Source organism: Pongo abelii, chromosome 18 (assembly GCF_028885655.2).
Source record: "Pongo abelii isolate AG06213 chromosome 18, NHGRI_mPonAbe1-v2.0_pri, whole genome shotgun sequence".
In the NCBI taxonomy this organism is placed as follows: Eukaryota; Metazoa; Chordata; class Mammalia; order Primates; family Hominidae; genus Pongo; species Pongo abelii.
In genome coordinates, this window is record NC_072003.2 from 86,737,062 (window position 1) to 86,761,605 (window position 24,544).

At 52.8% G+C, this 24,544-nt stretch overlaps 2 protein-coding genes, 1 long non-coding RNA gene and 1 other non-coding gene across 11 annotated transcripts in view; 2 read left to right on the top strand and 2 right to left on the bottom strand.

Annotated features, from left to right (window-relative positions):
• C18H16orf95 (chromosome 18 C16orf95 homolog) overlaps positions 1-7,274 on the bottom strand; it is a 40,435-nt gene extending 33,161 nt beyond the window's left edge. For 2 of the 4 annotated variants that reach the window (XM_054534277.2, XM_024233660.3), the window contains exons 1-2: positions 6,950-7,274; positions 5,679-5,730 (exon numbers count right to left, since the gene is read on the bottom strand). In XM_054534277.2, coding sequence (XP_054390252.1) covers positions 5,679-5,730; positions 6,950-7,098 — 201 coding nt within the window. In that variant the 5' untranslated portion in view covers positions 7,099-7,274. Of the gene's footprint in view, positions 1-4,876; positions 5,003-5,678; positions 5,731-6,608 lie in introns of all 4 variants that reach the window. The other 2 variants (XR_010137863.1, XR_008514737.2) reach the window with 2 other exon arrangements.
• Positions 4,630-4,733, top strand: LOC112129486 (small nucleolar RNA U13). The gene has a single exon (XR_002911882.2). It is a non-coding gene; the product is annotated as a small nucleolar RNA U13 (small nucleolar RNA).
• Positions 7,275-7,397: 123 nt separating the features above from the next.
• Positions 7,398-15,274, top strand: LOC112129399 (uncharacterized). Its single transcript, XR_008514739.2, has 3 exons — positions 7,398-7,580; positions 10,817-10,979; positions 12,171-15,274. It is a non-coding gene; the product is annotated as an uncharacterized LOC112129399 (long non-coding RNA).
• A 3,913-nt stretch (positions 15,275-19,187) lies between these two features.
• The window catches only part of FBXO31 (F-box protein 31), a 65,682-nt gene continuing 60,325 nt past the window's right edge, over positions 19,188-24,544 (bottom strand). For all 5 annotated transcript variants that reach the window (XM_054534274.1, XM_054534273.2, XM_054534275.1 and 2 more), the window contains 2 exons: positions 23,681-24,081; positions 19,188-21,353 (listed from right to left, as the gene is read on the bottom strand). In XM_054534274.1, the coding sequence (XP_054390249.1) occupies positions 21,131-21,353; positions 23,681-24,081 (624 nt within the window). In that variant the 3' untranslated portion in view covers positions 19,188-21,130. The remainder of the gene's footprint in view (positions 21,354-23,680; positions 24,082-24,544) is intronic.

The following is a 24,544-nucleotide window of genomic DNA, read 5'->3' on the forward strand; positions in this document are numbered from 1 at the left end:
ATCTTAACAAAGTTCATCAGGTTCTAAAATCGACAGTATCCCTGTGCCTCAGTGCTCTCAGCTATGAAGAGGGCGCTGCTGGCATCTTAACAAAGTTCATCAGGTTCTAAAATCGACAGCATCCCTGTGCCTCAGTGCTCTCAGCTATGAAGACGGCTGTGCTGGCATCTTAACAAAGTTCATCAGGTTCTAAAATCGACAGCCTTTGACGCGGCAATTCCACTCACAGGAACGTGCCCTATGAGGATACTTTCACATCTGCAGAGTGTCCTATGCACAGAAATATTGGTTGCACCATTGTCAGGAGTGACCAGACAGCCCGAATGCCTTTCAGTAAGAGACAATGAATGACAGACATCGGGCAACAGGGTATAGGCAGCCTTGGGAAGAATGGAACAGAGCTGTCTGGACTGACATGGAATAAACTCTGAGACAGGATGTAAAGTGAGGAAAATGCAGCACCGTGAGTTCAGTACACTACCATTTGCATTTTTTAAAAAAGAATGTACATGCAATCACATGTATGTGAATTATAGCAAATTACACTCTTGCCTCAGTTCCTCACCCTCTCTACAGCCCACCCTTGGCACTGTGACCCTGCAGCTTCTCCAGCGGAAAGACAGGGTGGTCCCACCTCTCAGCTGCGGGTTCAACAAGGCACATGGTTCGGGCAACAGGATGAGGAGGAGGTTACAGCAGGAGGAGGAGTTACAGCTCTGCACGTAGTGGTAGAGGCTATTAGACATGGGAGGAAGGCCGGAAGCAGGGCTTACGCCAGTAATCCCAGCATTTTGGGAGGCCAAGGCAGGTGGATCACTTGAGATCAGGGGTTTGAGACCAGACTAGCCAACATGGTGAAACCCCATCTCTACTAAAAATACAAAAATTAGCTGGGAGTGGTGGTGGGCATCTGTAATCTCAGCTACCCGGGAGACTGAGGCAGGAGAATCTCTTGAACCTGGGAGACGGAGGTTGCAGTGAGCCAAAATCATGCCACTGCACTCCAGCCTGAGCGGCAGAGTGAGAATCCACCTCAAAAAAAAAAAAGAAAGAAAGAAAAGAAAAGAAAAAGAAAAAGAAAAACTGAATGCCATCCCTCATAAGCAGGACAAGAATGTCTCCTCTCACTGCTCTATTCAACACTGTACTGAAAGGTCTAGCCAGTGTATCAAGCAAGAAAAATAAAAGTCTCCAAATTGAAACGGGAGAAAGAAAGCCATCTCTATTTGCAGTGACACAATCATCTATGTAGGATAGCTGATGGAATCCACAAAAAGAGCTACTAGAATAAATAGGTTTAGCAATATTGTAGAATACAAGAACAAAAGACAAAAAATCAGTTGTACTTCTAATACCAGCAATGAAAAGTCATAAACTGAAATTCAAAAACAATGTCGTCAAAATTATGAAATACTTATGGGTAAATCTGACAAAAGATGTGTAAAGCCTATATAATAAGAGCTACAAAATATTTATGGGAAATATTAAAGAAAACCTAAATAAACATAGAAATGTATCATGTTTATGAGTCAAAAGACTCAATATTTTTCAAAAGACGATTCTCTTCAAACTGATCTACAAAGCCCACACGGTCCCAATCAAAATCCCAGTAGGGTACTTTTATAGAAATTGACAAACTGATTCTAAAATTCACATGGAAATTAAAAAAAAAAATGAGAAGAGCCAACTCTGAAAAAGAAAAACAAAGTTTGAAAATGAACACTACTTGATTTCCAGGCATTATAAAGTCAAGACACAATAATCAAGACAGTGTAGTATTAGCATAAAGATAGACAATTCGATCAGAAGAGAAGAGGGTTCAGAAATAAATTCATACATATATGAACAACTGTCAGTCCACTTGTATGGCTATAAAGGAATAGCTGAGGCAGTGTAATTTATTAAGAAAAGAGGCTTGGCCAGGTGTGGTGGCGGCTCATGCCTGTAATCCCAGCACTTTGGGAGGCCGAGGCAGGTGGATCACTTGAGGCCAGGTGTTTGAGACTAGCCTGGCCAACATGGTGAAACCCTGTCTCTACTAGAAATATAAAAGTTAGCCGGGCATGGTGGAGAGTGCCTGTAATCCTAACTACTCAGGTGTCTGAGGCAGAAGGCAGGGGAATCACTTGAACCTGGGAGGCGGAGATTGCACTGAGCTGAGATTGGTCATGCCACTGCACTCCAGCGTGGACGACAGAGCGAGACTCCGTCTCAAAAAAAAAACAAAAAACAAAAAAGAAGACGTTTATTTGGTTCACGATTCTGATAGCTTGAAAGTTCAAGATTGGGCATCTGCCTCCTCTCACGGTGGAAGGTGAAGGGGGGCCCACATATGTTGAGATCACATACGAGAGAGGAAGCAAGAAAGAGGGGAGGAGATGCCAGGTTCTTTTTAATAACCAGCTCTCTTGGGAACTAATAGAGAGAGAACTGAGTCACTACCACAAGGACAGCACCAATCCATTCAGGAGGGACCTGCCCCCCATGACCCAAATAACTCCAACACTGGGGATCCCCAGCTCCAACAATGGAGATCAAATTTTATCATGAGGTTTGAGGGGACAAACATCTAAACTACAGCAACAACTGATCTTTGACAAAGGTATAAAGGCGAGTCAGTAGAGGAAATACAGCCCTTACAACAGACGGTGCTAGAACAATTAGACTGTCATATGCAAACAAACCCAATTCAAGTCTGGGCACAGTGGCTCGTGCCTGTAATCCCAGCATTTTGGGAGGCTGAGGTGGGTGGATCACCTGAGATCAGGAGTTCAACTAGCCTGGCCAACATGGTGAAACCCTGTCTCTACCAAAAATACAAAAAATTAGCCAGGCATGGTGGTGTGTGCCTGTAGTCCCAGCTACTTGGGAGGCTGAGGCAGGAGAACTGCTTGAACCTGGGAGGCAGAAACAACCCAAATGTCCTTCTGGGTGAATGAATAAATTGTGATCTATTCATATAATGCAGCATTAGTCAATAATAAAAAGAATGACCGAGATCGTGCCCCTGCACTCCAGCCGGGGTGAAAGAGTAAGACTCCATCACAAAAAAAAAAAAAAAAAAAAAAAAAAAATTCAATCCATTCCTCACAGCATATACAAAAATTAACTCAAAATGGATCACAGACATAAACATAAAAGTATAAAATTTCTAAAAGAAATCATAGGAAAAAACCTTTTTTGACCTCTGGTTCAGCAAAGATCTCTTAGCTACGACACCTAAAGCGTGATCCACTGCTGTGCTGGGGACAGGCCCACCTAGGCAAGATCCAGAAAAGATGGAATTGATAAACTGAACTTCATCAAAAGGTAAAACTTCTCTCTCTGAAAGATACTGATAAGAGAATAAAAAGACAAGCCAGGTCAGGCGTGGTGGTTCGCACCCTAATCCCAGCACACTGGGAGGCCGACACAGGAGGATCACTTGAGCCCAGGAGTTTGAGACAAGCCAGGGCAACATAGTGAGACCTCATCTCCATGAAAAATAAACAAAATTAGCCTCGTATGGTGGTGCACGCCTGTGGTCCCAGCTACTTGGGGGGTGAGTGGGGAGGATTGCTTGAGCTAGGGAGTTCAAGTTTGTAGTGAGCCATGATTGTGCACTCCAATCTGGGCAACAGAGCGAGGCCCAGTCTCAAAAAAAGAAAGGCAGGCCAAAGACATGGAAAGATATTTACAAATTGAATCTCGGATCAAGAACTTGTATCTAGAATTTGTATCTAGAATATATAAAGAACTATCAAAACTCAGTAATTTAAAAAAGTAATTCTTTTAAAGGGGCAAAACAAACAGATGCTTCATCGAGTAAGACATGCAGATGGCAAAAGCACATGAAGAGATCCTTGACATCACCAATTATCATGGGTATACAAATGAAAACTACGATGAGACAGATACCCATTAAGATGTCTCAAATTGAAAACATCAGCTAAACCAAGTGTTGGTGACGATGTGGAGGAATTGGAACTTTAAACACTGCTAGTAGAGATGTAAAATGGTGGAAAACAGTCAACAGGTTTCTTTTTTAAAGTTAAATACACACCTACCATATGATTCAGGAATTCCACTCCTTGGTATTTACCCAAGAAGAATGAAGGCATATGTGCATACAAAGCCTTATACACAAATGCTCATAGCAGCTTTGTGTGTAACACATAAGAAGTAGAAACAACCCAAATGTCCTTCTGGGTGAATGAATAAACTGTGGTCTATTCATATAATGCAGCATTACTCAATAATAAAAAGAATGACTATTGATGCCCATGATCACATAGAAGAATCTCAAAATAATTATGCCAAGTGAAAGAAGCCAGACAAAAGAGTACAAAGTCTATGACCCCATTTATATAAAATTATCAGAAATGCAAATTAATCTACAGTGACAGAAAGCAGGTCAGTGGTTGCCTGGGGATGTCAGGGTATGGAATGTTGGGTAAAGTTACAAAGGAATCCACGGACATGATTAAGGGTTGTGTATATGCTCATTATCTTGATCGTGGTGGTGGGTTCAGGGGGGAATACCCATGGCAAGACCTACCACATTGTACATTTTACACACGTGTAGTTTATCACATGCCAATCAAACCTCTAGAAGTCGAGTTTTTAGAAAAAACTGTTTAAAAATCACAGATCCTTTTATATTTCATAAGCATGATAATTGGGTACTCATGCACATGTGTGAGGTATGCCTCCCTCAGACCTTGCTACAATGTCAGCACATTACCCATCTGACATGAAAATAAATAAATAATCTCAAACTGTCTCCCTGAAATGTTAAAATATCCATTCATATAATACTTCTAATTCTGAGGGGTGACTGGTCAACTGACATTCACCCTGGACCCTAGGTTAAGACCTCCTGGTTCAAGTCACCTACCTGCTTTCAGGATCTCAGGGACAGAGGGACCCAGTAAGGCAGTGCTGCTTCCACCCTGGACACAGGCAGGCAGCCCCTGAATCTGGTCTGGCACTCACAGCAGATGGCCCAGGGGCCAGGGTGCATCTGAGTAAGACCCAGAAATGAGAGAACTGAGCTTGATGCTGCATTTGCAGGGAGACAGGAGGCTCTCAGGCACAGTAGATCCGTGCTCAGGAAGATGGTGTCCCGGGGCAGGGTCCCCAGCTCCTACTGCAGCTTGGAAAGAGGCAGGCTACCGTGGCTCACCCTGAGGCCTCCAAGGTCATTTGGAGGGGGATTCCCCAGAGCTTGCAAATCAGGTGCACTGGGATTCTCAGCCGCTTCCTGCTGTGCTACAATGAGCAAGTCTCGTGGTCCCCTCTGAAAACGGGCATGTACAAGCAGCTCTAGAGCTTATGGGCACATGAGTGCTGACTTTATGGCCATCTGTCACACTCTGGTATGCAAGAGCTTCCACATTCATCCCATGTGACCTTCGAAACACCCTCAGGCAGGAAGGAGAGGGGCTGCCATCACCTCCAGGGGCACACGGAGAAGCTGATGCCCAGAGCAGGTACATCAGGTGGCCTCCTGAACTCTGAGGTGTTGTGAGGGCCTGGGAGGTGTTCTGGAGGCCCAGGGATAGCTCCTGCAACCACACTTTTGTGTTTGGAGCATTCTCTCATGGGATGCAGCTTCTGGACCCACATTCCCTGCTCTCCTCACCCCACAGGGGTATGTTGGGGTCAGGGCCAAGTGGCTGAGGATGTGCTTTCCTTACCGAATGACGGGGGAGGCACACTTCTTTCTTGCAGGTTTCAAATGTGCTATTCCTAGAAAAGAAGAACAGAAAAGCTTAGGATTTGTGTAAACTAGGGGGCAGGGATGCTAGGGCACAGGCCTGGACCTATCTTCTCAGAACTGACTCTTAACAATAAAGCCCACGGGTGGCGGGGACGGGGGGATCCTCTGAGCCCAAGAAGAGTGAAAGGGTGACATCAGAAGCAGGCGTGTGCTCGCTCATGCGTTAATGTCTAGGGGCTCCTGGGGGCTGGCTGTCATGGAATCCTGCATTCCCAAGCCAACCAGCTTCAAGCTGACTCCAGCTACACTTGTGCTTGGACCATCAGAAAAGACAGGAGCATTCCAACCTGGTGAGAACTTTCCAAGACATGGAGCTGCCAATCACATCACCTATGATGGTTTGTCAGACACCCTCAACTTACTGAAATACTGAAGAAAAAACATCGTCAAACTGTCCATTAATGAAACTCCTTCCATTATAAAACCCAGGTGCTTTGTCTCTGGGATGACAAAGCATTTGGGGTTACACAGCCTGTGCTACTCTTCCCTGTTCCACACCCCAACAAACTGCTTGAATGTTGGCCGGATGAAGTGTCTCCAGTGGGTGCAAAGCCCTGCTTCCCTGACAGTGGTGGGTCAAAGTGCTTTGTAGTGTGAAAACCATAAGAGTGATATAAGTGTTTTTGGGTTTCATTGTCATAATAACCATTATTATTATTGCTATTTTTGTGAGAGTAATAGATTCAAGCATCAACTCTCCCAGATAATGCTTGAAAACAGAGGATGGGGCATTGCCGTCCACAGCATCCAAGGCCCCTTCTGGTAATGACAGCACTGCTATATTCCTGGTGGGGGGGGAGGGGCCACAGCCATCTCAGTCCTTGTAGTTCAAGTGGGCCAAACTCACCACTGCCCAGCCTGGAAGGCTGGGAAAAAAAGAATCTCCTTTCTGTTGAGGTTGATAATCTGATAACATGTAAACCTCAGGAGGTCCTGGTGATCATCTTGCCTCCACAAGGGAAGCCAGCAAAAAGGAAGCTGAGAGAGGGAGAGAAACCTTCCAGGACCATGGTCAATGTGCACCTGGATACATCCATGCCTGAAGGCCTACTTCCGACATTTTTCAGTTATGTGGAACCATCAGTTGCGTTTTTGTTCTTAAGCCAATGTAAGTGAGGTTCCTGTGGGTGGCGGTCAAGAGTTCTGCCTATGCATAGGTCATGGAGCAATGCCGGGCCGGGAACTCACAGGCGAGGTGTCGGGTAGCCGCGGGCAGGATTCAGGACGCAGTTGCCTGCCATCCTGCGCGCTGGGTGTGAGTGCCAACCTGCAGAGCCCGACGCACCCCGCGCCCGGATCCCCGTCAGCAGCGCCTGAGGCTGCTCCAGTGGCCTCATGATGATGGTGACAACGCCGCGGGGACAGTGGGGACCGGCTCGCACGCGTATGGCTTCTTATGGCTGACGCGCCCTTTCACACACACGTCGTCCGCAGTCCCCGGCGCCCTGGCTCCCGCCTTTCCCTCTGGCCCCAGCCGGAACCCAACCCGAGCCCAACCCCAGCCCCAAAATCAACCCCTCAGAGAAGCCCAACAGCGCCCGCGAGCTCGCCCTTCCCGCTGATTGGCCCGCGCCAAGCCAATCAAAATTGGCCTTCTAGGTATGTGAACTTAGCTGACGGCTGATTGGTCCCTCACGCAGAGACGTGGGGTCAGCGGCTCAGAGCGCGGCTGTGTGGGGCTGCGGGGCTCCCGCCATGCCCGCTGTGGTAGGTCCCTGCAGACCCCGGCCACTGGAGCCACTCATCATTTCCGACGGATGGGCCGGAGAGGCCGCCGGCCGCCCCAGCCAGGGTCTCGGTACCCTGCAAGGAGAGAAAGGTGGGAGCAGCCCGCGCGGGGCCCTGCGTCTTGCATAGGCGCTTCTGGTAAAATCACTCCTTTATCTCAGATAATGAGTTGGCGCTGGATCGCTGCGTCCTCAGGTGGGGCTCGAATCGTGATTTTTAGAGAAATAGGTTTTCTTTAACAACCTGGGGTTTAAAGGCCGCAGAATTGGAAGCAGTCGTCACCCGGAGGCCTGGTTGTGCAAGCACCGAAGCTCTGGCTGGCCCTTAGCCTCCCCACCCCACCCGCTCTTTTCGCTTGAACGCGTGTACTTTGGGCAGTTGCTGACGTGGAGACAGGACGTATGTCTTCATATTTTAGTAAAACCCAGTGCTCTCTGCCTCTCTGATTATGTTAAGTTATCGCTAGTTCCAATTTGTATTTCTTGGAAACGGTTGGGTCTTCCCTCACTTTTCAGTATTTTCATGCAGACTCAAATACTCTGGATTAATATTTGTATTTGCCCAAACCATCACGAGCACCTCTAACCCTGATGGGCAATACTTAAGTGTGCTGCGTTCTGGCCACAGAGCAAACAGGGTGCTCCCAGGCACTGCCCTCTCGGATTTCTTGCCTTGTTATTTAATCATTAAGAACATGACCTATGAGCAGGAGTGTTTCCAGCCAGCACATACACACATCCTCTCCTGGCCAGCATCCATGCTGATTAGGCGGTGCCCCTGCCGTACTAGCTGCCTAATATTTCACATACCCCACCCCGTGTGTGTGTGTGTGTAAATCATGTCACTGCCCTCTTTGTAGCTAATGACAAAATTCCAAGAGTCACCATTAGCCTAGCACATTATGCCTGTCTCATTTCTGCCCACTTGGGAGCACTCGGCTTCTCTGCTGTCTGTTTTCCTCCTGAGCACACTGAAACATTGCCATAGCACAGCAAGGCATAGAAGACAGGCTCATGCTCCCCTGGACGCTCAGGCCTTCACCTCAGGCACACTAGGTCTTGTCATTCCATGTCAAGAATAGCTCTTCACTGCCCTCACCCACCCAAGAATGCTAAAATTAAAAGGACTGACAATATCTAGTTTGTCGAGGATGTCGCAGCTGGAACCCTCATACATGGCTCATGAAATCGATAAAACCACATTGGCAAACTGATAGTATTTACAAAACTTAAACATATGAATATCTGATGACCAACTAATTCCTCACCTCACCCAAGAGAAATGAGAGCTTATGTGTACCAGAAGACATGAGCAAAACTACCCACAGCAGCTTTCTTCCTGATGACCCCAAACTGGAAATGATCCAGATGTCCATCCATAGGAGAAAAGATTTTAAAAAGAAAGTATGGCATGTTCACAGAGAGGAAATTCTGTACAACAATGGAAAAGGGCACACAACCACAACCCACAACAATGTGGATGAAGCGTACAATGAAGTCAGACCCCAGAATGTACAGACAATTCCATGTGTGTGATGTTCAAAACCAGGAAAGCAAATCCATCATGACACAGGCTGGGGATGTGAAGGAAACTCCAGCCACCCTGCCCCTGTGTTCTGAGTAACAAGGCCTAGATCCCAATCCTTGCTCTGCCTCTTATCAGAGACAGGTATCAGACAAGTTGCCTAACTTTTCTGAGCTTCAGTTTTATGTCTAAAATAATGACAACCATAGAACCAATCCCAAGGAAGTTTCAGAAGATCAAATATGAAAGAGCATGGAAAGTGCTTAAAAACCAGGGACTGTCATGGTAGCTCACATCTGTAATCCCAGCACTTTGAGAGGCCAAGGTGGGAAGATCTCTTGAGCCCAGGAGTTTGAGACCAGCCTTGGCAACATAGTGAGACCTCATCTCTGCAAAAAATTTAAAAATTAGGCATGGTGACACATGCTTGTGGTCCCAGCTACTTGGGAGTTTGAGGTGGGAGGATCACTTACGCCCAGGGGGTTGAGGATGTAATGAGCCATGATTCCATCCAGCCTGGGTGACACGGCCAGACCTTGTCTCAAGAAAAAAAAAAAAAAAGCCAAACACAGAGTCCAGCACACGTCAGTTTGTGACGTGAGTGTGCTCCAGGCTGGAAGTTTGGCCACTACCACTGCCTGTTCTAGGCTTTTGTTTCCAAAGCCCCCAAGTAGAGGGAAAGAGGAGCAGAATGAGATCTTGGTGAACCCAAGGTAATGGGGACCGAAGCCAAACCCACAGAACCTCCTTGATCCCAAGGAGAGAGTTGCAGGCTCCTCCCAGATCACACCTCCCCAGGCAGCCTGTACCCAGACAGAAGCAGGGTTCCTGGGCACAGTTGTGTGGTTTCTTCACTCATCAAGGGTCCCTTGCCAAGAGCACAAGTGAGGCTTGCATTTACCCCGTGCTCAGCTAACCAAATCATGCACCCCAGCCTGGGCCTTAGCCTGCTCCAAAGCAGCACCATACATGAATTTACACAGGAGCACCCTGGGCTAGTGGTGGCCCTGCAGAGAGGCCTGACACCTGAACAGCAGGAGCCACCACCAGACCAGAGGGGACCATCAACCTGGCTAGACAGGGCAGAGAAGCAGTGGGCCACTGAGGCAAACAGCCTCACTTTGATGTGCTAATGGCTCCTTCCAGCTACGAGAGTTGCTTGGCCCATGTGTGGGGACAGCCATCAGCAGTGACAGGGTGGGGTGAATGTTCCAGCCACTCCACTCTGCAGTCAGGACAACTTCAGGACGTGTTCTGCACTGGCTCCTGGCATCCCCCGCAGGACGGCTTCAGCCGCCTATGTCCTGACCTTCTTGGTCATGCCTGTTGTTCTGCCTCCTGTTGTTCGAGACCATCCTGGCTAACACGGTGAAACCCTGTCTCTACTGAAAATACAAAAAATTAGCCAGGCACGGTGGTGCATGCCTGTAGTCCCAGCTACTGGGGAGGCTGAGGAAGGAGAATCACTTGAACCCAGGAGGCAGAGGTTGCAGTGAGCTGAGATCAGGCCACTGCACTCCAGCCTGGGCGACAGAGGGAGACTGTCTCAAAAAAAGAACACTGAGTACATCGTAAGGGATGGCGAAGATGTGGCACAGGGGGACTCCTTCATCTGCTCTGGAAAATGTGGCAGTTTCTCCTCTGATGCAACATGTGCTTAACATGTGACACAGCAGTCCCACTTTTAGGTATTTAAAGGAATGAAAACTTATATCCACACAAAAAAATCACACAGATGTTTATAGTGATTTTATTGATAAAGTGTCCAACTGGAAACTGCAAATATTCTTTCTGGGGACACAGATACATTGTGGCGCCTCCACCCTGTGAATCCTACTCAGCAATCCGAGGGATGAGCGGTTGATTCAGGCAACACCGCGGATGGATCTCAGGGCATCGTGCTGAAGTCCCGCATTCTCAGCAAGATGCTGCTTCCCGCAGATGGGCAAACACTGGTCTTTGGCAGGTAAGGGGAAACACATCTTGCCTTTTTTTAGAGACGGTGTCCCACTGTCACCCAGGCTGGAGTGCATTGGTGTGATAGTGGCTCACTGCAGCCTCAACCTCCCGGGCTCAAGCAATCCTCCTGCCTCCTGAGTAGCTGAAACTGTCTTCCTCTCTTGAAGTAGGAAGCACAGGTATACACACAGTACACAGACAGTATGTCTGTGGTGGTAAAATTTCACGAGGGTATTGGAAAAACGTCTGATGAGGCTCCTTGGAGCAATAATGCACAAAGGCTGAGCCACACCCTGCCAAAGGAGAAAGGCAGACAGACTCCCTGCTGGGAGAGCCCACTCCCCAGACGTTCTGGTTGAGGTGGAACTACAGGGTGGAGAGCAGATCGGGGCGCCAGGGGCTGGAGATCTGGGGAGGCAGAGACTGCAGCATCAGCATGAAGGGATTTTGATGGGGGCTGGAGCACTCCATGTCCTGATGGTGCTTATTTACAACCATCCGTCAACTCAGAACTGCACACACGGTAAAATTTCACTGTAAATAGCTTACACCTCAAAAACCTAACCAAACCTTTTTTTTTTTTTTTTTCTTTTTTTTCGGGGTGGGGGGCGGTGGGGGAATGGAATCTCTCATCATCACTCAGGCTGGAGTGCAGTGGTGTGATCTCTGCTCACTGCAACCTCTGCTTCCCGGGTTCAAGTGATCCTCCTGCCTCAGCCTCCCACGTAGCTGGGATTACAGGCACCCCCCACCACCACCACCACCACACCCAGCTATTTATTTTTTTGAGACAGCGTCTCATTTTGTTGCGCAGGCTGGAGTGCAGAGGCGCAATCTCGGCTGACTGCAACCTCTGCCTCTCAGGTTCAAGCAATTCTCCCACCTCAGCCTCCTGAGTAGCTGGGATTACAGGCGCGCGCCACCACACTCGGCTAATTTTTGTATTTTTTGGTAGAGATGCGGTTTCACCATGTTGGCCAGGCTGGTCTCAAACTCCTGACCTCAAGTGATCCCCCTGCCTCGGCCTCCCAAAATGCTGGGATTACAGGCGTGAGGCACTGCTCCAGCCCAAATGCTTTTTAAAAGGAAGGAAAAAGGACAGCTCAACCCTTTCTCACTAAAGGGCAAAGGACTGCTAGCTGGGCATGTAAAATTGTGCATTTTCCTGAAGTGTGTTCTCTGGAATCCTCTTCCCCAGAGATGTTGCAACAGAGGTGCTTTGTTTAGTGCAGTGGCAGCAGATGACGGCCACAGGGCAGCTGCTCTGGGGGCCTTGGAAACTACAAATGCTCAAACCCCCTTCCCAGAAGCCACATCTCAGCGTGCAGGAACTGGGGTGTGCATCTCTCCCAACAGCTTCCTGGTGACGCCGAGCTTCACACCCACCCAATCCACGGGAGCAATCCGACTGGCCTGCATGGCAGACGGTGGCCCAGTGGCCATTACCTCTTTGCTTTGCTCAGGAACTGGGTGGAACGTGCCCGGGGAAGGTAGCCCCAGAACTTCAAGGGAGCCACGACAGACTCAAGCCTCATGGAAACCCCTTTCCCTGGGCCAGAGTTGGTTCCTGGGTGGCGTGGGGCTGGCTCTGGCCAGGGCGGAGTCGGCCCCTGCTGAGGTTTCTGGGAATTATGTGCCTCCCAGGTGGAGAGGAAGACAACTGAGGGCACAGCATCTCACTAGCCCCTCCTCAGCCACCAGGTGCCAAGCCAGGTGTCACCCGAGCCAAGCAGCACACGACCGCCCCTGCCCACTTCCACCTCAGCCCTGACCCTCCCTGCACCTGGGAGCCCACTGCCTCCTGATGTGTCTGTGATCGGGGCGGCCACAAGAGCACGTATCCCGGGACATGATGTGTTGTGGTCTGTGTGGGGTCAGAGCCATCAGTGTTCACTGCCGTGTCCCCAGTGCTTAGCACTGTTTGCCGCATGGGAGGTGCAGGTCACAACCCCGTAGTGCCCAGTGGCCCGGGGGACACCTGGCTTGTCTGGGCCTGTTGGCTGACAGGTGGGAGGGACTGCCATCCATTGTTGGGGCCAAGGATGCCGCTTAACCTCCCACAACGCATGGAGCGGCCCTGCGCACAGACTTACCCGGCCCCAAACACCAACTGTGCCGAGGTGATGCTCTGCCCCGAGGGAAGCGGACAAGGCTTGAGCATCGAGAACACTGCAAGGGTCTCAGCCAGTGAGGGGCTGCCTGGGCCCCACCGCAGTCCTGACTCCTAGAGCCAAGCCGTTTTCTCCCTTGAGGCAGTGGGTAGGGCTCTCACGTGACAACCTTGGGTTTGCAGCTCGGCTGTGCACACAGGTGGACCCTCCGTGCTTTGTCAGTTCCTACTGCTTGGCCCTGGGGCCGGAAGCTGCTTCTCAGGCCTCACTCTGAGAAGCATCTTCACGCCCTGGGTGGGTCCATTGCCTCTTTCCACCAACTCTGCTCCTTGGGAAGGGCATGTTCATCAGCAGGGCCAGGCAGGGAGAGCTCAGGACAGCCAGACCCGGGGCCAGTGGCATCGGTATGTGTGGGAAGGGGCACCAGGTACCTGTCCTCCCTGTGGGCAGAGCCGTCTGTCCTCTGCAGACCTGCAGTTTCTGTAAACATCCTGGAAGAAGCCAGGAAGCAGCAACTCCAGATGCCCAGAGGAGCCCCAGCCAAGGCAGATGTAGCCAGGGCATCAGGCCGTGGGGCTGGGCAAGGTGAGCCACAGGCTGGAAAGGCAGGGGCGCACGGCAGATGGGGATGCCGAAGCCAGATGCTGACCGAGCTCCACCCACATTTGTGAGGGGCATGAGGGCTGCGCCATCAGAGGCCTTAGCTGGCTCCAGGCTTGAATTGTGAGTCCCAAGAGCCCAAGTTTTATTCCCACGCGGCCGCGGTGTGCCAGGCTTAGCCTCCCTGTGTTTCTGTAAAACAGCACCCTCGGTTTTTATATGAGAACCGAATTCAAGGTACTAGAAGTCCTCATATGGGAAGGGAAAAGTCGTGGTTTCATAAGCAATACACTCTGGCTGAGCCCAAGTTAAGATTTTCAATCCAAGTTCATCAGCGCCCAGCTTTGGCTGGGACTGCTCTGGCTGCACCTGCTGTGTGAGCTGGCGCTTCTGATTCAACACCGCACTTGGTGAAAGGGTCCCAGAACAACTGACACTGAGAGTCACCAGCGGCGGCTCTTCCTAGAGGAGCATGTTCAGGAGAGGTGAGGCTGCGGGGCTGGGGCCCTGCGCTAATACTCCCTGGCTGTGTGACCCTGGGCAAATTACTCAGCCTCTCTGAGCTGCTGCTTCCTCTCCTGTGGAGTGGGCTGATCCCAGCCACACCAGCACCCCTGGTTGTTCCATGGTTAATGTCTGCCAAACACAGTGCCATGGAGAACACCCAGCAGAGCCCAGCTGCTTGTTTGCTGGGGAGGGACAGCGCTGCAGGGGCACCTCCCCCTGGCCCTCCAGCACCTTTCCACCTTGCTTCCAGGACCTCCGCAGCTCAGAGGCAGTGCAGGTGGGCTTCAGCGACAGCAGGGAGGGCCCACGCCGGCACACAAGGAAGAAGGGAAGGCGCCAGGGATCGCCCCCCTCAGGAAGAAGAGGGACAGAGGCAAAGATAGGAAGGACACACATTGTGCCTTCTGTCACTTGGGCATTTTCAAGTCAAAATGGGGAGGGGGCTGGGGTAGGTTCGGAAACTATCGAAATGGCATTGTTTGTTTCACATTGCTGGCTGGGGGCAAGCCCTCTGCCGTGACCCTAAATGCCCACTAGAGGTCACACCGCAAAAAGAGACCTCCCCCAAGGAGAGGGGACAAAGGGAGGACCCTGGGCACCCTGCCTCCTGCAGGGGGAGGAAGGATGAAGCCCCGCCATCCATTGGGTGGGAAAAGTGCCATGCCTCCAGCAGCACAGCCAAGCGGCCCCCCGAGGGAGGAGTGAGCTCCATATGGGCCCAGGTGATCTGGCCACAACACCCTCTCTGCCTCCGCCTCACCTGCTGGTGTTGGGCACGGCCAGCCTGGGCAGCCACCAGCCCTCGCTGCCCATCTGCTGTCCCCTCAACCCCCCAGCAGCAGACAGAAAAGTGCAGGGTCTGAGCCCCCCCGGGGATGCTGGTGTCAGACAGATCCCTGGAGAACAAAGCCTGTGCCCTTGTGTCCAGGTGAGGCTGCGGCACCCAGGCCCGAAGCAGGCCCCCCCAGCTGGGCCATCCCCGCTCTCGGAGCAAGAGGGGAACTGCAGCAGGCAGCAGCCTTCTACTCGTTCCCCATGTCCTGATTTTTTTTCATTTTAAAATAAAATACGTAAGAGAAACGTATGAAAGACGCCACATTTAGTCCCTTATCAGATCCACACTTCCCCGTGACCTGGGAAATCGGGGTGCGTCTCCAGTCTGCAGGGTGCAGGGTCTCGTCCACACAGGAGGCTGCATGGTGCTGCTTGTAGTGAGTGACTTGTTTGTGGTTGGCACGCCCCGTGCAGCTGAGGATGACCCCGTGGCTTGGCCCCGGGACAGGACCCAGGCCCCACAGAAAGGCCTGGAAATAGCAGCACACCCGAGAGTAGAGAAGGAAACACCCACCGCCGGGGACCTACGATCCCCCGCTCTCCCTGGAGAAGGAAACACCCACCGCCAGGGACCCATGATCCCCTGCTCTCCCTGGAGGGCACCCAGCGTCCAGGAAGCAGCCGCAGCTGGCAGGCCGTGCGGCAACCCCGAGACTAGCGGAAATGGCAGTGGGTGGGCCTGCAGGTCACTGCCCCTGGGCACTGTGTCCTCTCTGAGGGGCTTGTTTCTTAACCACACAGAAGAGGGGGGTCTCGTAATCAACGGTATCAGGATCAACAGGTGAACAGACGCTAGTTCTGCCATGGCGATCCTTATTCTTTTTAAAGCAAAACAGAGTTGAAGTTCTACCCTCCAACACCCCTAGAAGTGACCGTACCATTCCCACGCGTATCTTCAGCTTTTCACCACACGTGAATGGATAAAAATTAACTATCTGCATTTTTACATATTACACCAATACCATCTCTCACTTGTTTTGCAATGGAACAAAGCTGTGTGCCCGTCTGCCAGGTGACAGCATGGGTGGCTACACCGTAGTCCACCCGCCTCCTTCCGGCCTGTGACAGTTGTCACAGTGTAGCAATGAACATCCCTGCGTGGCCCATGCCCAGGCTCTCGCGTTGCCCTCGAGTGGACACCTCAGGATGCAGTTGCCAGTCCCTGGGCCCGTGTCCTTAGTGCCATGAGCTAGTACCAGCTGTCCCCAAAACAGCTGCCCCACCTGCATTCCTGTTCCCCTGCATCACTGCCAACACTTGGAAAATCACACTTGCCAATTTCTGCCAATCGAGGGTGTACTTTGAGTGCATTTCCATGGAAAATATCCTGTTTCTACAATTCCGACCTAACAGCATGAATTAGCAGCAGTGACTCACAGGGAGGCTGGGATGAGAACAGGAGGTACTTTCACTGTCTATGCTAAAGAACTGTTTACAAGAACGTATTACTTTAGTAAACAGAAAAGAAAGATCAATGAGATCCTCAGTTCGTCTGCCTGGCTCTGAGCACATTCCCTCCCATATCTGTCCTTGTCGCAGATAATGCAACTCACTTTGGCTTAAATCTAAGAAAATCCACTGGGGCCCGAACCCCTCTGGGTCCCTGGGTAGGGACTGGAGACACCGCTGATGCCAGGTCAAAGGGAAGGACACAGGGACAACCACTGTCTGGGCTCCAAGGCATCCCTTTAATGCTCCCTTCTGTCAACGCAGGAAATCTGACACTTTGTCAAGAAGCTGGGAAGTCTGGGTTCCCAGGCCGACAGCCCGCATGGCTTAAGGCTCTTGCCTCCATCTGACTCATATTCCCAAAGAAACAAATCACAAAACACACAACAAGCCTTCAAAAACGGATTTACTTGAAACTGTGAAGAGAAACAAGTGCATGGGTACAGGTGGCTGCTGCCGGGATTGCTCCGGTCCTACCCAGTGGGGTGCCGCCTACCCGGGCAGGGCACAGCTCCTGCTGCAAGGTCACCTTACCAGGGGGCGCAGAGGGACTCATGATCAGATGGCATAGCGCTTTCCTAATGCAGGCAGGCTACGTGGCCTCCAGGAGCAACCAAATGCAGAATCAAGCCAAAACCCACACGGCTCTGACCCCCTCATGCTCTGGCTGGCCTCCCGGCCAGCAGCCCCTGAGGGCTGGCATACAGGCCACTGAGCTGTGGGTGACACGGTATTCCACGGTTTGCACAGTCTCATTCCCATTCAAAGACAGGCCAAGGCTGGGTGCAGTGGCTCACACCTGTAATCCCAGCACTTTGGGAGGCCGAGGCAGGTGGACTGCTTGAACCCAGGAGTTCAAGACCAACCTGAGCAACATGGCAAAACCCCCATCTCTACAAAAACAAGTTAGCCAGGAGTGGTGGTGGTGGGTGCCTGTGGTCCCAGCTACTCGGGAGGCTAAGGCGGGCAGATAGCTTGAGCCTAGTAGGTTGAGGCCTCAGTGAGCCATGATCGCCCCTCTGCGCTTCAGCCCAGGTGACAGAGCAAGACCCTGTCTCAAAAAACAAAAAAAAGTACCAGCTGAATGGAGACTATCTGCTGCTTGCTTCTTCTCTAAATAATTATGGGGATGTGTAGTCAAGTGATGTTCCTGGTCTCTCCCCAGAAGTAAAGACAGGTTGGGCCACGTTAACACTGGACTTTATCATGATTCGAGGAGTTTTATTCTCAGGACAGGTGATGGTTCTATGAGCACATTCCCATAAGTGTTAAAAGTTACACCATGAAGGTAGCAACCAGAATAGAAACATCCTAAAAGAGCCTAGCTGCTTTCTGCACCGCCTTGGACGGTGGACCACAGCTCAGCATCTCCTGTTTGCACCCAAGATCCCACAGCCATTAGGACAACACAAGCTCAGAAGATGCACGTGGGCAGGCGTTCTGAAGTAACAAAGGGGCTGAGGTTCTGCTGCTGTCCGTGACTGCCCACAAGCACTGAAAATGGCCTAACCGTGTGCAGGTGAGAAAGCCTGGGGGTGAACAAGCCCTGAGGAGTCACGGAAGCCAGAGCCAGCAGCTGAAGGGCCCTTGCGTGCTGCTGCAGCACAACTGCAGGTTCTCAGAGAAAAACCTCCAGCTCCGACCCGGTTCTGCACAAAGCTGAGAATGGAGCGGCCAGCAGGGCATGTGGCTAGAGGAAGACCACGGATACCCACCCCTCCCTCCTCGTGTGCCAGGTGGGCTTGCTAGGGGTGCAGGTGCCCAGTGTCAGGGCAGGGATGCCACAGAGCCGCAGCCAGACTGAAGGGGCCCAGGGCATGGTCAGGAACAAGGAAGGAGGGAGCCTGAGGCTCTCCCACCTTCACTCACACTCAGCAGCAGACACTTGAGGTCAGGGCCCAGGTGGGCTGAGGGACCCCAATACCACCCGCCTTGAATCTCAGCCTACAGAAGTCGTTTGCAACTTCCTCATGCAAATGAACATTCAGTGCCGGCACAGAAAAGCCTCCAATGACCTCTCTGAAATCTTCAATCACATCATTTCCAAACAAGTGACAAAGAACACGTTCAGGTGTGCAGAGCTGCGCTGCAGGCAGCCCCACTCCAGAGAGCAGACTTGATCCTGCCCCAGAGTGAGACAGCGACGGAAAGGCATCCATGGTGCAAAAGATGGAGAGTCCCAACCTCCCAACTCCACCTGCCATCTTCCCCAATCAAGCCCAATACACTTGGCTGTCCTGAACTGGGTTACTCAGCCTTCTCCTTGGAGACGGTTTTATCCAACTCTCAGCTGCCCTTAGGCCTCTGATAATGACATCAGCCCTTCCGAGTCCTCACCTGCAGGGAATGGACCACCTGCAGGCTCCCCTGAGAGGATGGATGCCTTCCCCTGGAAGGGAAGCTGCTGTTTTGAGGCGCGCAGATTCAGTGCCTGTCCCTACAGAACCGGAGCCAAGAACTGGCTAAGGACACATCAGAGTGGAAAAAAGACCTGTAGTCACGACTGAAGGGACTGGCTGCGCGGCCAAAAAGGCCTCCCTTTCCTGGCTGTGTGGCTGTGGCCCTGCCTGGCATCACCGCAGGTCACCACCATGGAGAGACCCCCCCCCCCAACATACACACCAGAACCAGGAGCCCCATGAACTGACCAACAGCCCATGGCTGAGACATGATGGGTGGAAGCCATTTCTATACCCAAACACTGGAAGCGTAACTGAGATCTGAGATTCCTTTAATCAGAAGCACGTGCCTCCCACAGTGTGCTCTTCAAGCCCCAAAGGGCACACCTCTAGGACTGCGTCCCTTAGAGCGAGCCTCGGGCTCTTGGTAAAAAATGCATTTGCTTGATTTTATTTAAACAATGGTGAATCTTCAAGGTGCCAGTCTACATGCCCAACGGTCCTCCAGGCTTCAAGGCCGCAGTCACCGTCACTCAGGGACTGCCTCATTTGGCACGAGAGAAAAACTGACCACCACAGACGGCAGGGAGTGACAAAGCTTGTAGGCTAATGCTGCAAAAGCCGCTAGAAACTGGGGCCACACACGAGAGCCGGCAGGCGCGCCTTGGGGTCTGTGTGGCTCCCGCTGCTGCCGCCCTGGAAGGGCACTTTCTCCACTGGCTTTTCTCGTGAGTCTTTCTCCCAGGCCAGCCAGATTACTATTTAGGAACCTTTGCCAATTCTCTGACTCTGGGAAGCGAAGTAAGAATTTGCCAAATGCACTGAGGCTGGGCAATGGGAATTCTTATTTTTTTTAAAGGCCAGTCAAGGAGAAATTCATCAGGAAAACATTTCCCAGGACATCCTCAGGTTGGTCTCCACACAAAGGCACACAGACTGTCACCTTCCCGAGGTCCCTTACCAGCAGGACGTGTCCAGGGTGCCCAGCACAAGGACTTGGAGCAGCCCAGACACAAGGACAAGTGGCAGAGAGGGAAGGCTCGCTGAGGACGCCCACTCGGGCACGGAGCTGGCTGCGGGCTGGGGGAAGGGCCCGCTCCGGGCACCATGCTCTCCGTTCTTCAGGAGATGCCAACCTCAGCGAAGACCTCAGATGGGGTCCCCACACGCAGGTGTTAACATGACATGGGGCACACAGCAGTGGAGGCATCAGTCCATGGGGTCTCCAAGCTGGAGGGTCCCGCTTTCCAAAGTGTGTCCCCAGATGCAGGTGTGGCTTTCCTAGAAAGCTGTCCCCTCACCTGCAAAGGGGTTTCCTCGTCCTCTCATATGGGCACTCCTGGCACCTGTGTGGACCACTCACTGCTTCAGACACATGGGCCTGGAGCCTTGCGTTCTGGAGAAAGTGGCTGGCAGCTTGGCTTTGACACGGCGTGCGTGCAGGGAGGAAGGCATGGACAAAACAAACGCCCTGTCTGGAACAGGCCGTCAAGGACAGTCAAGTGGCTGGAACGATGGCCTTGGCTCCAGAGCTGGAGAAGAGGGGCTGGGGCAGGTGCATGGGCTGGGCTGTGCGTTCAAGTGACATTCCCTAGTGACTCAGGTCACTAAACCCACTGCACAGGTGGGGAAGCTGAGATCAGAGGTGAAATGCTTTTGTCCAAACTCCAAGCAAGCTGGTAGAGAAATGGGGATTCACTCCAGAGTCCCGGCCCCAAGCCTGAGATCCTACCAACTTCCCGAGCTTGCTCTCTGCATACTGTGCCCGTCACACCTGCGCTGCCTGGGCTGTTCGCCTCTTCCTGACCCCCTCCCAGAGGCCACTGTTGCCCGGCTTCCCCCAAAAGGAGTGGGGTGGAGCACATGGGTCTCACACACGACCCAGTCTATCATTCTATCCGCTCACAGGAAGAGCGCCAGTCAGGAGGGTCCCGTTTCCCGAGAAAACCGCCAGCCAGCCCAGGGTACGGCAACCCCACCGCTTCAATTCTCACGCGGTCCTGCGGCTGTCCCCTAGGTCTGCTGCATTCAGGCTCGTTCTTTTTTTGCTCAGCTGCTTCCATCATGGCACTGACAAATATGCAGGTCTACGTCACACTCTCTACATAAAGTGCTGGGGGGTGGCTGGGCTGGGCCCCCCGACGAGGTGTGCGTTCTGGTCAAAAGGCCGGATTTCCAAAGTGCATGCTGCTTCTATTCACAGGTCAGAGTTCAGAGCCCCAGAGCCGCCCGGGATGTGGCAGCAAGGATGTGGCCGGTCAGGAGGTGAGGGACTGAATGTTCTTGAGCATCTCATCGAAGGCCTGTGGGGACGGCGCATCTGCGTTCCGGAAGGTGGCCTGGACCCGGCTGTACAGGCTGAAGGATTTCAGCTCCAGCCAGACGAACCCGAAGCGGTCCTCATCGAAGAGGATGAAGACCCCGGGGGTGCGTTCAGGGCTGGTGAAGCCGTGGCCCGCGATGAGGCCTGTGCCATAAAAACTGAGCAGAAACAAGAGGGAAACTGTGAGCTGGGGGAGGGCTGAGTCAAGCGCACGCCACGTACAGCATTCTGCAACCCCCTCTGTGCCCCAAGAGCCACATCCAGTGTTCATCAGCCAAGAGATGACTCCCAGAGCCAGCCTGTCTCTGCAGGGGCAGCTGGGGTGTGGGCTGAGCCTGCCTCTGAAGGGGTAGCTAAGGGCGCAGGCCGAGCCCACCTGATGATGGACGCAGAGGCCAGAGCTCGGGGCTGCTCAGGGGATGGGCACTGACTCGCAGCGCCCGTGAGGGATTCACCCACTGACTGCACACTGCCGAATCACTGAACTAAAACGAGGTCTCTGCAGGCCCGAAGAGCTCTGTTCCAAAACACATTTCATAAAAGAGGCCCAACATGAAAAAAAATCTTAATGTCTGGGAGTTATGTCCCCATACAATTAGCTCTAATACAGGCAGCCTGCAGCTGACATTAACTCAGAAGGAAGAACTCGCAAACACCCATTTATGGCTTTGAGGTCACCAACAGACAGGAAGACACTTATGTCTGTCTTGCAAGCAGCTAAATTCTTCCAACAGATAATGAGAAGTAAGGGGCTGGCCTGGAATCACCCAATGAGGCTCCAAAGGCTTGGGGAAAGAACAGCCCCGTGGACCAGGGCCTGGGCCTCAGAGGGCTTCTCAAGTGCGGGGAGAAGTTCCAGGGCCCAGAGGCAGGTGCAGCCATCGGCACTGTGGTCAGAAAAAAAGCAACAGGCATTCCCTGTCCCGGTGCTGTGGCCAGGCCCTGCAGATCCATAAACTAGGCAGGGAAGGGCCCGGGAGCCCCCATATTCAGCACAACAGGGACTGTCCTGCGGGTTAGCTGGGGAGGGGGCTGAACAGGTCTTCCTGGCCAGTGGCTGCAGCACGTGCTGTGACTCGCAAACTGGCTCTGAGCCCACTGTGAGGTATTAGGAGTTTTGAGATTTTTGAAGGGTAACAGAGCTTTTTCCTTTTTTAGCTATTCAAACATTTATATCGGCTAAAACAACACTCCAACACTATTTGTATGCCTCTCTCTGTAAACCCCCTAGTCACCATTATCATACATGGGAACATGAAGAAAGCCCCACCCAGACATCCAAACCCCCTCCAGGAGCTGGACCTGTGGCACCCTTCCCTCCACCCAGACATCCAAACCCCCTCCGGGAGCTGGACCTGTGGCACCCTGCCCTCCGTGACAGCAAGTTTAGCGGGAAATGCAGACACATAGCGGCATACACACATAGTAGCTTGGAGGTAAAAGGAAAATAACTGTAACTTGACAATGGCAGAATGACTTTGATGCCAGGAGACTGACAGGCGGACCCTCAAAACAGCCCCCAAGGCCACTGTCCAGCAGAACCCTCTGTGGTGATGGAATGTTCTAGAGCTGCACTGTCCACCAGCCACATGTGGCCATGAAGCACTTGAAACATGGCCTGGGCGGCTGAGGGCCTGGATTTTTCATATTCAATTTCAGTTCATTTGAATTTAAACAGCTCTAAAGGGTAAGGACACGGGGCAAGGGCCTTGTTCATCTATGAGGAGCAGCCTGAACGGCAAGGGGCCCGTGGCACTGAAGGCGGTGGCCCAGACAAAACTGTATAAAAAAAGTCAGCGAGACACCAGCTGGCAGCTGTGCAGGCCTCGTCCCATGTCAGCCGCCCAAGCCCTGCAGTGGCAGCGGCAATGCCAGCCCCTCCCACGCAGTCGCAGCTGGTGTCCACTCCACTGGCCACCCAGGCGCTGGCCCGGCACAGCAGAGGCAGGCAGGCACAGAGGAGGGAGGGGGCAGGAAAGCAGGACCCACATCTGAACCACGCACTGGGAAATGGCCGAAGGTGACCGGCAAGACGCTGATCAGGAGGACACCAAACCAGGCGGGCTTTCCACAGGGTGGGTGGGGAAGGGGCCTTGTTCATTTCCTACTTTCAAAGCTGCTGGACAGTTTACATGATATGTGACTTGACTGACTGCAAACAAGCAGCTTTAGAAGCCACTGGGGGAGCGGCACTGTTGCAGGAATGTGAGGCATCTGGAAGCCTCACGCCCCTGCAGCTCTGAGGTACCCCAGAAGGGGTGGAAGGACAGGAGCCTCCAAGACGGGACCCAGCTGCGTGGCCACTTCCTCAGGTGCTGGGGGACATGGCCCAAGGGGTCAGAGGCCCCACTCCTGTCCCAAAGCACTGGCTGCCACCCTCTGTGAGGTCACAGGCCTTCTCCGCCTGTGCTAGGTATGGGGCTGGGGCCCTCGCTGAAGCCCATGCTGTCCCACCCTTGGGCCCCAGTGCCCGCCGCATCCTTACCACATCCTGCAGGTTCGGGGGTAGTCCTCATTCCTGGAGCTCACGCCCACAGGCAGCACGAACGGCTGCCCCTGCCCACACTGGGCAGGCTGCTCGGCCGCAGCCACGGCATCCCCAGGCTCGCCACCATCCTCACCAGGTGTCCCGTCTGGGCCCTTGCTGGGCGCCTCTGCCCTGGGCTGAGCGGGGCTTGGCTGGGACTCCCGGGGGCCCTGCCGGCCGCGACCCTCGCCCGCCTCGTGCCCGCCTTCCTGCTGCTCCTGGCGCACCCGCTCGCGCACCTCCAGGACAATGCGGGAGAGCTCATTGAAGTTGCGCTGGTTCTCGAGGTCGGGCAGCTGGATCCGGTGCCTCAGGTCGATCTCCACCGTCTGCTGCCCGGCGGGGATGTTGGGGTCGCCCTGTGGAGCAGGTGGCGGTCAGCAGGGCTCGGGCCAGCAGCAGCAGCAGCACCGCTGTGCAGGCTCCAGCCCAGATCCACCTCTGGCTGAGCGAGCTGGCACCAGCCCTCCCACTGACTTAGCAGCATCTCTTACAGAGGAAGAAGTCTCAGAATCCCTTAGAAAGTAGCGGGGCCAGCAACACCTATGAGTGCCCCTGAGGACGGTGGCTCACACCTGCTCACCTGCGCCCAGAGAAGTTCAAAGAACATCCCAGAGCTGGGCAGCAGCCCGAGGGGGCAGCCCACATCTGTCTGCCTGAAAGGCACAGCTCAGGAGCCGAGCCCTGGGAAGATGTTTCAGCCCCAAAACTCCGTGAGGAGTCCAGGAGCCAAAACTCGGGGGTCCAGGGAATGCCCCATCATGCCAGATGTGGCCCTGATCCCTAGAGGCTCAGGGAAGAGGCTTTGCCCCTTCAGGTGCT